The 14,560-nt window shown below is 38.6% G+C and overlaps 1 protein-coding gene across 1 annotated transcript; it reads left to right on the forward strand.

The window, feature by feature from the left end:
* The first annotated feature begins 2,885 nt into the window (after positions 1–2,885).
* On the forward strand, positions 2,886–13,061 carry LOC113391708 (cullin-2). Its single transcript, XM_064220010.1, has 14 exons — positions 2,886–3,032; positions 3,819–3,901; positions 5,276–5,400; positions 5,810–5,905; positions 7,107–7,200; positions 8,383–8,457; positions 8,630–8,797; positions 8,947–9,094; positions 9,225–9,529; positions 9,615–9,965; positions 10,510–10,674; positions 11,501–11,933; positions 12,008–12,120; positions 12,738–13,061. The coding sequence occupies exons 2-14, from the start codon at positions 3,839–3,841 to the stop codon at positions 12,897–12,899; spliced, it is 2,298 nt and encodes a 765-aa protein (XP_064076080.1). The 5' UTR covers positions 2,886–3,032; positions 3,819–3,838; the 3' UTR covers positions 12,900–13,061.
* The last annotated feature ends 1,499 nt before the right edge of the window (positions 13,062–14,560 follow it).

The raw sequence follows: 14,560 nt of genomic DNA on the forward strand, positions 1-14,560 counted from the left end.
AATTAACTCTTATCGCTGCATGAACTCTCGTTAATCACCTTAAATCACAAAATATTATGTATGATTTTTTGAAGAACAAATATTAAATAATTTCATATTCATTAAAATAAATTTTAATATTATCATTAACTTAAAGAAAACATTCCATTCCGTTTCTGTTTTTTTAGTTCTGTATTTAGTTTTTTTTTTTTTTTAATATTATACCGCTCTGGATGCAAGTTCTTCTCAGCCTTTCAGTGGTACCAGTGTAGATATAATTTTAATAAGGAGCTAAATATGTATTTATATATCATAAATACAATTTCTAAACGTGAATTTAATTACTGTATTAACATTAATGATTAACCAAATTCACTCTGTTTCTGAAACTACCGGCGAGGTTTCCGGCGCAGGACTTTACGTGGCACGTGTTATAAATCTAGGACCTTAGGATCTTCAATATTATATCTTCGCCACTAAGCCAAGGAGACTGTTAAGAGAGATTAAATATTATGAATTGACGACATATATTGTTTTAATTGCAACATAAAATACATTTCCAAAAATTTGATCTCTCGTCACATGATTCGGAATTGAAATATTTAAGAGACCTGACTGGTGACACTTAGTGGTACAATCCCACCTTCACCACTAAATACCATTCACAAACAGTAATACTTTACATAGCAGTATACGTGAAGGACGAGTGAGCCACATCATTTAGTCAAGCTTTTAATATATGTTCCTTATATGATTTTATTTATTCCACTTACCAACTATAACTAATAGACCCACTTACTAAATGCCTGTTAGATAAAATTATGAAATATAGTAGAGTAAATATAACATAGAGCAATTCTGTGTATTTTTGAGAAATATTACAATGAATTTATGTCACTTAGTCATAGAAAATAATCCTAGTATAAATAATTGTAGTAAAAACTCCACCATGTCCGAACGGTTTACATATACACAAAAACTTTGAACGCGCATCACTCTGAAAACGCTGAATTTTAACATGATTTTGGTAACGATTTTGGTACAGCGTGTTTTAGAAAAGGTTTTACACAAATATAACAACACAATATAATTTAACTTATTGTCTTGTATTTGGGCGATAGAAAGGTGCAACTAAAAAAATTGATCGAATTTATTAATATCTAAATAAATTGTAATGTGTGCAATTTGCCTTAAACCGTATGCAGATGTTTATTGTGACAACGCTACACGAATATTCGCACAATAGTATAATTATGTTAGATAATACTATTTCGACATTCAAATCTCTACTCGATCGTAAATATTAAAAACCTTATGATACGCTATTCTGATACATGTATTCATTGAATATTATTATTATTGTAGTCATTATCCCATAATATTACATTCTGAATTTTCACGGCCGAATTCTACGTCGTCTGATAATTGTATAAGTATTAATGTCATCGCTAAATTAAAATAATCCTTAGTATAGTTTATTCAAGTGTATTTGTGTACAAGTATGATCTTGTTTTTCTTATTGTGATACTCGGATGTTATAATAAAATGTGTCGATTATAAAGGTGTTTAATTTGAAATTTACAAATATAAAGTTCCACTAACCTATAACGGCCACAGCGGCTGTTCTCAACGGACAGACTGCGAAGAAGACGTCCTGCTAAGCGATTTTGGATACAGCGACGATTCTCAAGAGTGGTTATTATTGACTATTGTATTGTTTGTTACCTAAATTATAAATAAATAAATGAATAATGCATAGTTGCGTTTCGTTGCACATGTGTGTGCGCAAATACAGGTACAGTATTTCCTCGCTCCAATAATATTATGAGACGGAAAATCCAATACTACATAAGAGTTCATTTCCAGGAACAATGACTTTGCGTGCTCTCCGAGTCAAGAGCGTGTAGACTCTGCAACCGTATAAAACTGTCTCAGTCAACCATGTTACCGTAATATCTATTTAAACATATCTAGAAAAACAGGGGATATACTTAATTTTTTTTTTGTTAATAAATTAAAAGGTACAAAAAGAAACATTAATACATTTTTTACAAATTTTTAAATAAGTACCAATAATTTAAAAGTAAAGTATTTCAGTTAGTGGCGTAGCTATCGTCATATCGCCAGGGCCTCGGAGCTCATAGGGCCCTCTAACCTATGCTTTGAAAGAGCGGGTCAGCCAACTCGTCAGGTCCTTAAGCTAGAAAACCTTAACCCTGCTCACAAGATTTTTTTTCATATCTAAAATTTTGAAGAGCAATATAAGTTAAAAAGGAAAAAGGGAGTGAAGGCCCGATTCTTTTCCTATGCACCAGGGCCCTTGCCCACCTAGCTACGCCACTGATATCAGTAAGAATATTTAAATGAGATGATAACAGGTACACGTCTGTTACTATATGCGTATCCTTATAGATGAAGGTTTTGTTTGTTTTAAGATGGTTTGAATGGTATCAGACTGGTATCATTCATACCATGAATCTAAAAAATATATTTGGTTAGGTACATAGAGACCAATTATTGAGCAAGGCAGAAATTATATTTATTTAAATTCACGCTACGACCCCAAGCACTTAATGAGTATAAAATCAGGCTAAGCAGCTTATATATTAATAAATTAGCTATTGAATAATACTAACATCACTTATTATATTAATTATTGAATAAGATTCATTCGTATTAATTATTTTACAACGATTTCATGTTTACCACGAAGGTTTTGTAACTTAACTATTTAATAAATTGTCTCATTAATATTATATGTGATATTCATATTATTCAATTATTTATTTATTAGCTGCATATATTGATAATAATTAAATGATTAAATAATATTTTGTCTATCGATAATTTTTAATAGACAAATAGCCGGAATCAAAGCCTAAAACATCTGTCAAAGTTCGAATCCGATTAAAAAATCAAAATGTCAAACCTAAATTATCTCGAACTCACAAACTTCATTAATTATTTTCATTTGATTATGTTTTACATATAACGAGAATAAGATATATTTGAGATACTATTAGAGCTGCTGAATTTAAGAAAACAGCAATAGAGTGAGTAATTACTTTTACGATAGTGTGAATTTTATAAATGGCGTAGTTTTATTGATGCGAGATGATTTCGCTGAGTAATTTCGATCTGGTCACTGTGTAGCTTTGTTCGTTGTTGTCACGCTGCCAAGTTTGTTTCGAGACGCAAGCCGGACTGCGTGACCCTCGAGCTAACTCTGAAATCTTCATACAACTAAGTATATTGCTATTAAACTACCTTACGTATGCCCACACATCTTCCATGCAATCCAGTTAGAATGCTCCAATTTATAGCAATGCATCACTTGTATATAACCTATTTCGTGTTTGTTATTGTTTTTAAGTAGGTATTTATTGTCAGTATCATTTGGCTGCTTATTAAAATATATGTAAATGTGTTCTGTCCCCTTTTCAGCAGAACAATCATCATGAGCTTCTTGTAGTCTATATATATTTGAAAACATATTAATTATCGACTATTTTTTGTTGTCTGGTAATATTTTAACTTATGTGAAATTATTCTTCTGTAAAATAATCTATTTACATATAAAATATTGTCAATTATGTTATGATAAAAATGAAAGCCTGTAACTTTTGTCTACTTAATGGTATTTCTTATATTAAATCAATGCTAACTCTAATATTATTTCATTTGTTTTTTTTCAATGAATTACAATTAAATATGTTAATAGATATCACATATTTAATTATTATACTATATAACCATTATAAAAAACCTTTTTATAAGCTGATCTTTAGGTATGCCAAGATTTTCATTCTTCATGCATATTTTAATTTTTATAATTTCAGGTACATGAAGTGTTCCCCAAATGATGTCTCTTAAGCCTAGGAATGTGGACTTTCAGGAGACTTGGGCCAACCTTAAGGAAACTGTTAGTAAAATAGCCTGAGAATACTATTTTGAGACAGTATTTATCCATATTTATGGGTTGGGGAGCGCAAGAGTTACTCCTATATCACTAGATCCTTTTTCTTTAACCCTGACAATGAGTATGCAAAATCATAATCGGGGAAATGCATGAGTTACAAACTTTTTTTTCAAATTTATAATATTAATTAGGATTTAATTACTCTTGTGAATCATTATTTTATAGGATTAACTTGATTTGATTAACATCGATTCTAGATAGTATATGTAGTCTATATTACTAGTACTATAGTGTTTTCTGCTTGATAGTCTTTTATACACAACCAATTCTTAAATCTTAAAAGAAATGACAACTAGGTTAAGAAAAAATACTGTAAACATTTCTGTGTGAGAGAACAATGATAAGGTTATTGTTGTTGTATAATATAATATAATATTATATATCTGTGTCAATTATTATATGTGAAAAAGTATAAATCACAAATTCATGTTTCTTATGGCATAAATATTAGAAATGTCACATTGGAACACCAATTATTTAGCGGACTGTTCGAGATTATTGTGTATTGTAGCCCATTATCAACTATCACACTATTAAAACAAATTGTTTAGTTCTCATCTCGTATTCTAATCTTGTGTAGTGCGTGATTACCAAATTAATGTTGTTAAATTAACTCACAAAGTTACTCAAAGAGATTTTCGCGAAATAATAAAATCTGACTTTCTATTTGTTCCAAACATTAACAATGTTCAATATCAATGAAGTTGGGACCACCTTTGAGCTATACCGGAGCCAAAAACATATCAAAATGTAAAGTTCTATCCATAAACAATTATCAATACTAGAACATACTTAGAGAAATATTTCTTTTTATATATCAGTATAAGATGTTAGTTAAAAAGAAATGAAAAATTCACTGGTTATTGTTAGAAATATTTTGTAAAGTTTAAGATGAGCTTTTACTTAGTTTCCTTTGAATTTTATAATTAATTTGTTCTTCCCTTAAGTGAGGGGTACTCAAGTATTAGGTACCCCATGTTTTCCGGTACTCTAGCAGACTAGCAATGTTTACTTCATGACAATCAGTTAATAAGTTCAGTCTCAAAACCAAAACAAACAAAATAACTATTGCATTTATAATATTAATAGCTGAACCTGCGGCTTTAGTCACACAAACTATCTCCCCCATTTTACCCCTAGAGCTGATATAAAAAAACTAGCCTATGTTCCCTAATCACTCACTCTCATTAATTAAAAAAATATCCAAATCGGTTCAGCAGTTTAAGCGTGAATTAACAGACAAAGTTAACTTTGTATTTATAACATTAGTATAGATTAGTATAGTTGTTGAAAGTCAAATCAACGATATGATTCCAGGTGGCGGGAGTAGTAGCTCTCCGTGCGGTCGAACGAGCAGTGTGGAACACTCGTTTTTCTGACGTCTATGCACTCTGCGTCGCTCACCCGGAGCCCCTTGCAGACCGACTGTACGATGAAACAAAGTAAAGTATTAAGCATTTCGTATATTTATAAAAAAAGTTTTCAGAACTATATTATTTATCTCAGTAGAGCAGATATAGCTCGGTGAATGTAAAACAGCTGATTCTAATTGCAAGAGTAAAGAATAACTTTGATCCTGAATTAAGAGGACATAACTTAGAGATCTTAATTATTAATCTGTGTTTGTCATGTAAAATTAAAGTGGATATCAATAGTTAAACGCTATAGTATTGTATTATGAAAGATATATTAATCAAGTGACTGTTCATAGTGTAATATCGCTGAGCGATTAGAAAATCGCATAGTATATGTTAATCTTAGATTTGTTTATCTCTGCCCCTTCAATTCGAGTAAGATGACCACGCCTTGCACTGCTTGGGATAGTGCCTTGACGTTATCCTTTTATTCTAGAAATTTCTTGGAGGAACATGTCGGTGGCCTTCTACAAAGAGTCAAAGGATCATCTGTGCTTGAGAGCAGTGATTACAATGATGGGCTTCTTACAAGGTGAGTTATTAACTTTCAATCAATGAAATATATTCATGTCTATCTGTCACGCAGCGATCATATGGAGTTAGTAGTTTCTCGTTAACAGAGATGGGTTTTTGTCCAGAAGTGAGACACCACTGGCACTGATAACTAGTTATAACTGGAATAATGTTCGGGTTTATAAGGAAGAATAACATGAAATATTAATTTGATGACTTGAAATTGGTTATGTAAATAATAGTTTAAATACTTCCATTACTCATAAATATGGTTGAGATATCATTACTTGTCGCTTTATAGTAAAATTGGTAATCCTGCTCGAAGGACCAATTTTTTTTGTAATAATTCTTTTATATTAAGGTATATTATAACATAACTTTCTAGATGGTTAAATAGTCTTTATATGTGACAAATTTGATTACTAGCGAAATGAGGAAGATTTCAACCCGTTTGTACACACGTAGTGCTAAAACAGTATACACCAATTACCTTTACCACTGATTCGTTAGCGTTGAGTTACATTAAAATAGATTGTGTCTATGGTATGATATATGTACTCAACTTTCAAGGTAAACAAAGTGATCCATTTCACGGTCTCAAAATGTATTAATCTTAAGATCCTACATATACGACGGCGATTATGATAGATCAGCGGCACGCCCGTCATCGGTAGGAGCTTCTGCTACAGGGTTCATGGCGTAGGTCTCAGGCGATTAACCACAACGATACAATATGACAATTCTTGTACTTTATGTAGGTAATCAGCAATCACAAATTATAAAGTAGGTATATTATAACTATCCGAGTTGTGTGAACCGACGGTCCCGTTTGGAAGGCCCGAACTGTATCGCTCTCTCTAATAATAATTAGCTTCCGACTCATCGCTCTCCAAAGAATTCCAAATGTGACAGTCCATTCAAACGATTCCGATCACGTGACTCGTTATGTCACGGCGTTCAAACCCCACAGATACAACGAAATCATCTAAGTTAATAATTATTCATAATCGACGACATATATATATATATGTATAATGTGTTTGTTGTCGCTCGCCTTTTAGGCTTTGGTCATAAAAGTTCCATGGCTAAAAAGGCCATGGGGTTCAAGTTTGCTTCTTAACAAATTCCAACAAAGGTGTGTCTTTGAAAGATTAACATACAGATAGACAGAGTTACTTTCGCATTTATTGTATTCTTGAAACCGTTCAATGTTTGCACAGATACGTGACGGCTTGGCACGAGTTCAGTCAGGGCGTGGCGTACCTCAACTCCCTCTACTCGTACCTCAACCTGCAGCATGTCAAGAGACAAAAGGTAATCTGTATTATATACACAGCCATACATAATATTTTTTTTTATGTTATAGGGGGCAAACGAGCAGGAGAATAATAACATATATAATTGTTATTTTTTATGATATAGGTAGGTGGACAAGCAAATAGGCCTGCCACCTGATGGTAAGTGGTCCCTACTGCCCGTAGACAGTGGTGCTGTAGGAAATATTAACCATTCCTTACATCGCCAATCCGTCACCAACCTTGGGAACTAAGACGTTATGTTCTTTGTGCCTGTTATTACACTAACTCACTCAACTTTCAAACACATAATCATATTCAGTATTCCTGGTTGGCGTTAGAATATCTGATAAATATCTAGTATCTACCTACCTAGGGCTTGTACCAAGCCTTACCACCAAAGAATGTATGTTATATATATTCTGAATTTATATTCTAAAAGAAACTCAGTAGTTACTCATTATCATCAATTAAAGGGGGTGTCCCCATAAAAATTGTCACAAATAAAATTTAATAAATGGTTGTTATGGGGTTTTGTTAGTTGAAAATGACCATATTAATAATAATACTAATAAATAAATATTGGACAACATCACATACATTACTCTGATCCCAATGTGAGTAGCTAAAGCACTTGTGTTATGGAAAATCAGAAGTAACGACGGTACCACAAACACCCAGACCCGAGACAACATAGAAAACTAATGAACTTTTTCTACATCGACTCGGCCGGGAATCGAACCCGAGACCTCGGAGTGGCGTACCCATGAAAACCGGTGTACACACTACTCGACCACGGAGGTCGTCATTTTAAAAATAATTCCCAGATTAAATTTAAATATGGGAATTATTTTTAAATCACAGATAAACATGTTGATTTTATTTATTTATATAGTCTATGAGCAGAAGTTACAATCATACAAACTCAATATATTTATAGGACTTAACTCATTGCACTGTTACCTTAAGACAGCCAATGCATGTTTGACTATTTAAAAGTATTAATTGATATATATTATATACAGCGCTATGTAAAAAGTCGCAGGATCGATCCTGACCCCTTGGGCTATTGTCATCCCCACTCCTGACACAAGTGATAAGCTTAAAGGGAGGGGTAAATAGGAATATTAGTAATTCCTTAATTCATTTAGGGTATAGCTACTATTATTTAAAAAAAATATATATAATTTTATTTATTCAGGTATCAGACGCAGAGATAATATATGGATCAGCCGCCACCGTCAGCTGTCCAGAACACGACACAAGACAGCTGGAGGTACGTTTTTAATGAGTGTCACTAGATGGCGTTGATTTATTTTATGGTGTTCCTTAAATGTCATGTCTAGACTTTTTAGTTTCAAGCATTTTTATATTTAGATTGTTGTAGAATATTATTAAAATCATAACATAGATCCATATGCAATGAACTAATGTAATGTCCGGTCTAGGTCGGCGAGCTGGGCCTGCTGACGTGGGAGCGCGTGCTGGTCCGGCCGCTGTCGGGTGCGCTCAGCTCGAGGCTGGTGGCGGCCCTCAGCGCGGCGCGGGACTCCGCACCCGACCCCGCCGCCGCCGACGCGCTACGCAGCGCCGTGCACAGCGCCGTGCACGTGCAGGTACTGGTACTCACATACGAGTAGGTAGTGACTCACACGTGCCAGTATTGACACACAGTGGGGCATTTAGCACACACACGTCACTATATATAATGACCATTGCTGTTTAAAATATGTTGATGTCATTGACTTCTGTGTTCTGTTTGCAGGCGTTTCGCGTGCGAGCTCCACTATCATTGTACCAGCAGCTGGTTCTGGAGCCGTTTCTGGCAGCGGCGACCACCTACCACTCGCGTCGAGCCGCGCGCCTGCTGGCCGAGGGGGACGTGTCGCACTTCATGAAGCACGTGCTCGATGGTACACATGATTGTGACGCTCGTGACAGCTTTTCTTCAGATATTAGACGGTTCACTGTCCCAACATCACTATTTTCAGAAATTAGCTATTGAAGCTTAATATTCGATAACGGCCCCACCGGCTCCCCCAGGGCTGGAGCGCGAGGTGTCGCTGGCGCAGCGCTTCCTGCACTCGTCGTCGCTGGAGAGCGTGCGCGCGTGCTACGAGCGCGCCTGCGTAGCGGCGCACCTGCCGGCGCTGCACGCCGACGTGGAGCGCCTGCTGCGCGAGGCCAGCGCGGGGGGGGGCGCGGCGCGGCGCGACGACCTGCGCCGCATGTACGCGCTGCTGCGCCCGCTGGGGGGGCCCGCGCTGCGCCCGCTCGTCGACGCCGCGCACCAGCAGGCCGTGCGCGACGGGCTGGCGCTGCTGGACGCCGAGCACCCGCGCGACGAGGTGCGGCCACCCCCGACCCGAGCGCGCACACCCGGAGCGCATTACCATTACATTCCCGCCCTGAGACGAGCCCTCCCGCCGGCAGGCGCACGCGCACTTCGTGCAAGCGATGCTGTCGCTGCACAGCAAGTACAGCGCGCTGTACGGCGACGTGTTCGGCGGCGCGCAGGCGTTCGTGGGCGCGCTGGACAAGGCGTGCAGCGCGGTGGTGAACCGGCGGCGCGCGGGGGAGGCGTGCGCGCGCGCGCCCGAGCTGGTGGCGCGCTACTGCGACGCGCTGCTGCGCCGCCGCGCCGCCGACGCCGACGCCGACGACAAGCTGGCCGCCGCCATCGTCGTCTTCAAGTACGTCGACGACAAGGACGTCTTCCAGAAGCACTACGCGCGCGCGCTGGCCCGCCGCCTCATCCACCAGCTCTCCGCCTCCATGGAACAGGTCCGCCACGTAATCCGCCGCGAGTTTGAACGTTGCATAAATTATATACTAACTACACGTGTCAAAGTAAATTAGCAAGTTGTCATTAAGTAAATGTCTGACATAACATTAGATGCCCAAACGCTCTGAGCGTATTCACGATGTGTGAAATGTTGATATTTCTCGAGCGTCTTCTACGATATACGGTGACCGATTACCATCAGGTGGTACCGTCAGGTGTTTTACTTGGTGGTAGGGCTTTGTGCAAGTCCGTCTGGGTAGGTACCACTTGCTCATCGGATATTCTACCGCTAAATAACAGTACTCTGTATTGTTGTGTTCCGGTTAGAAGGGTGAGTGAGCCAGTGTAACTGCAGGCACAAGGGACGTAACATCTTAGTTCCCAAGGTTGGTGGCGCATAGGTGATGTAAGGAATGGTTAATATTTCTTACAGCGCCTTTGTCTATGGGCGGTGGTGACCACTTACCATCAGGTGGCCCATAATCCCGTCCCCCTAGCTATTTTATAAAAAAGTAACCGATATTGAAATAAAGCTAATTACAGGAGGAGGCGATGATAAACCGCCTGAAAGCGGCCTGCGGGTACGAGTTCACGAACAAACTTCACCGGATGTTCACCGACGTGGCGGTCTCGGCTGACCTCAACGCAAAGTTTCAGCAGTACTTGCGAGATAATAATTTAAGTACAAACACAGGATTTTTCATCCAGGTAACACTTTAATGGCGTGTACCAATCACAGGACGAGTAAAGGCAAACAAACAACTTTGACCTTGAGATCTCGATTAATATAAGAAAATCATTATGGACGAATAAAGTAGATTTTTATCGAAAGTTGTAGTTAAAGTCGATATTGGTAGATTTACTTATATAGCTTTGTGCGAGTCCGTCTGGGTGGGTACCACCCACTCATCAGATATTCTACCGTCAAACAGCAATGCTTGTTGTGTTGCGGTTTAAAAGGTTAGTGAACCAGAACTACAGGCACAAGGGATATAACATTTTATCTCGAAAAGTTGGTGGCGTATGGCTAATGTCTGGCTCATGGCCCATTTGCTGGTCCATGTACCTATATTATATAAAAAGCACCCGAGTAGAATATTGTTATTATAAATGATGATATTATATTAATCAAGAACTGTTTGTAGTGAACAATACAATATGTAAATACAAACTTTGTTTATCTTTACTGGTTCTTTGATATGAATAGAGATTACAAATATTATATGATAGCAAAATGAGTGTGCTGATGAGATTGACGGAGATTAGCTAACTGTGCTGGATACAGTTTGAGAAATTTCTTGATTAAAAAACGTTGCTAGCACGACTTTAAACCGAGGCCAACGTGGTTTGATTTATTTATTAATAAATAAGTAATAATCAAATGAATATATATTATAACTTGGACAAAGTAGCGAGAGGTATGTTCGTTGAAGCGCTAGCGACCCGTCGGATCAGCGTGTCCCCTACGCGGTTGGACCGCCGTGTCGGTGGACGCGCACAGCCGACGCAGGTAGTCACCCCCGCCCCGCCGCAGGTGCTGCAGGCCGGCGCGTGGCCGCTGGGCGGCGCCATGGCCCCGCTGGCGCCGCCCGCGCAGCTGGAGCGGCCGGCGCGGCTGTTCGAGGCGTTCTACCGCGCGTCGTTCAGCGGGCGGCGGCTGGCGTGGCTGCACCACCTGTGCACGGGCGAGCTGCGCACGCGCTACACGGCGCGCGTGTACCACGTGAGCGCCAGCACGCCGCAGTGCGCGCTGCTGCTGCTGTTCGAGGAGGCGGACGAGCTCAGCGCGCGGGAGGCGCGCGACGCGCTGCAGCTGGCGGGCGAGGCCTGGGCGCGCCACGTGCGCCCGCTGCTGGACGCCGGCCTGCTCACCGGCGACGCCGACGGCACGCTGCGCCTCAACCTCGCCTTCTCCTGCAAGCGCACGCGCCTGCGCCTCACGTGCGCCGCCGCGCCGCCCGGGCAGGGTGCGTCTCGCTCCGCTGTCCGCTGTCGATGGCGAATCTGGGCCGATGTATAAATACTGTGCACTCGCTTGCAGGGGGCGGAAGCGGGTCGGGGTCGGCGTCGGGGGGCTCGGAGTCGACGCACTGTGACGACGACCGCAAAATGTACCTACAGGCGGCGCTCGTGCGCATCATGAAGCAGAGGAAGGTGAGCGAGCATAAACACAAACGTATAGTCGATTCCAATGGCAGGAGGAGTAACCATAAACAAACATTTTTCACTCTGAATTAACCGAAGTCTTAACAGTATGAAATAGTCACTATTTGATTTGCGAAATGAATTGTTATTGAACTTTGGAGATAAAATTGTTTCGCATAATATATCAGAGCTATTAGCAAATCGCACTTAATATGTTAATCTAAGGTTTGTTTATCTTTACTTGTCCCGCCATTGAAATGTACAATACGCTTACGTCACACGCAAAATGAAAACACGCGAACGAATGAGCACGCACCTACATACACATATATTGCGTTCGTACAAATCCATATAAATTACAATAGCACAAGAATCTATACTAATATTACAAATGAGAAAGTTGAATCTGTCTGTCTGTCTGCTACGCCTTAAGAGTTAAACGACAGATCCGAAATTAACCAAGCTTAATTCGATTCAAGCTTGAACCCCAAGCATTTTGATTCCTAACACCTACGACAGCATAGGTAAACCGAGGCAAGCGAAGCCGCGTGATACTAATTACTCACCTACAAGTAAAGCGTGTATAAAGTAAACCCTGTAAATGTGTATGTTGTTTTGTGAAACAGGTGCTACGTCACACGGAACTTATACAGGAGGTAGTATCTCAAGCGAGGGGTTCGTTCGCGCCCTCTGTAGCTATGATAAAAAAATGTATCGAAGCACTAATAGACAAGCAATACCTGGAGCGAGCTCCGGGCACCCTCGACACGTACTCGTACCTCGCGTAGGGCGCACGACCCGGCCCGTCTCGGCACGTCCCGGCACGACCCGGCACGTCTCGACACGTCCCGGCTCGTCTCGTCGCGTCTCGACGTCGCGTCACGATACTGGAAATATTTTTTTAAAAACATATTGTAAATAAATATTAAAAACAAATAATATAAAAACAATGTGCTTTATTATGATTTCGCTTCCATTTTAATATTGTCGAAGTATAAATGTCACGCTGTCGAAAATCGTTATACGATGTTAAGGATTACGAAATTTGAAATAAAACGAAAGATTAATAAAACGGTGTAGGTAATGATGGTGTTTTAAATAAATATCAGGAATCTTAAAGAGAATGGCTTCATCATAATATTTTAAAGTAGACTTAAGTTAGAGAGTTCTTATTTTCAATTTGAATACACACAAAGTATTGCCAGTTAAAATAATATTACGCGTGAAAATGAAATTTTTCGAATGTCTTTTTATAATAAAAAGGTGATGACTAATTTAATCGACTTCAAATAAATAAAGATATCAATGCGGTTATATTTTTTATGTTTGTTAAGAACTCCAGTCATTTATGGAACATTTGAAGAAATCTTGTTTTGATTTTTTTTTTTACAAATTCGACCGCGGTTAATCGATCTAAAACTAAAACAAATTTCTGAGCTTTAATATATTAGTATAGATTATGCAAAATGTTACCAATATGAAGAATTCAACGTTTATTTGTCGCAAAAATTAATTAGTACAACTACCGACCAACAGGAACGTAAAAAATGTAAACACCGTTTTTGTTAACAACTTTGAGTAGCTTAACTTTGTTGAGAGTGAAGATGAAACAACGAAAAATTACATATTCACGGCAGGTTCTGTTATATAAATACAAATCGAGCTCGTAAATCTTAATATTTCTACTTTTATTATAAAAAAAAAATGCCTTAACCATTTTTATTTTAAAAATTTATACCATCTGTGGTCTAAACTCTGTGACGTCACTTGTTTAAATAATTATTTCTAAGAATAACTAATTTGTAAAATCAATGAAAATTTGAGTAACGTATATCATATAAAGATTGTCACTATTCAAAATAGATTGAAAAGTGTTTCATTCAACATATATTTGAACACCTAGTTGGCAATATTGTAAAAAAACAAAATGTTGCCATAATATACCTCGATGTATTATCGTCACGGTAGATCAAGTCAGAGAGAAAGTATGAACACACATTTTCACTTTTCTTAAGAAATATTACATTGAGAAAAAATTATAAACATCAATATCTCTTTTTCTGGATAATATTGTTACTCACTAATATATGCTACACGAATTCCAAAAAACACCTGCCCCCCCCTTTTTTTTCTTAACGTGACGTCAACGTGTTAATACGAGGTATATAACGAGGTCTAGTCAATAAAAATGCTAACAATACTGAGCGTCCAAGCGAAGTTGCATTAGAGTCCTGTCAAATATGGCCCATTCCACTAGTAAAACTACTAGGGAAGTAAATACTCGCACCTCATTGGTAGATGCGTTTTGCTAGAGGTAAGCGAGACCAATCCGTAGACATGAAATGATTTAACAATTAAAAGTTAACCAATGAACTCACAAAGCCAATTTCCTTTAGCAGTTCGTAAACTTTATATAAATTCTGTACAGTAACGTCAGTAATACAAATTT

The sequence above is a fragment of the Vanessa tameamea genome, chromosome 30 (assembly GCF_037043105.1).
Source record: "Vanessa tameamea isolate UH-Manoa-2023 chromosome 30, ilVanTame1 primary haplotype, whole genome shotgun sequence".
Lineage (NCBI taxonomy): Eukaryota > Metazoa > Arthropoda > Insecta > Lepidoptera > Nymphalidae > Vanessa > Vanessa tameamea.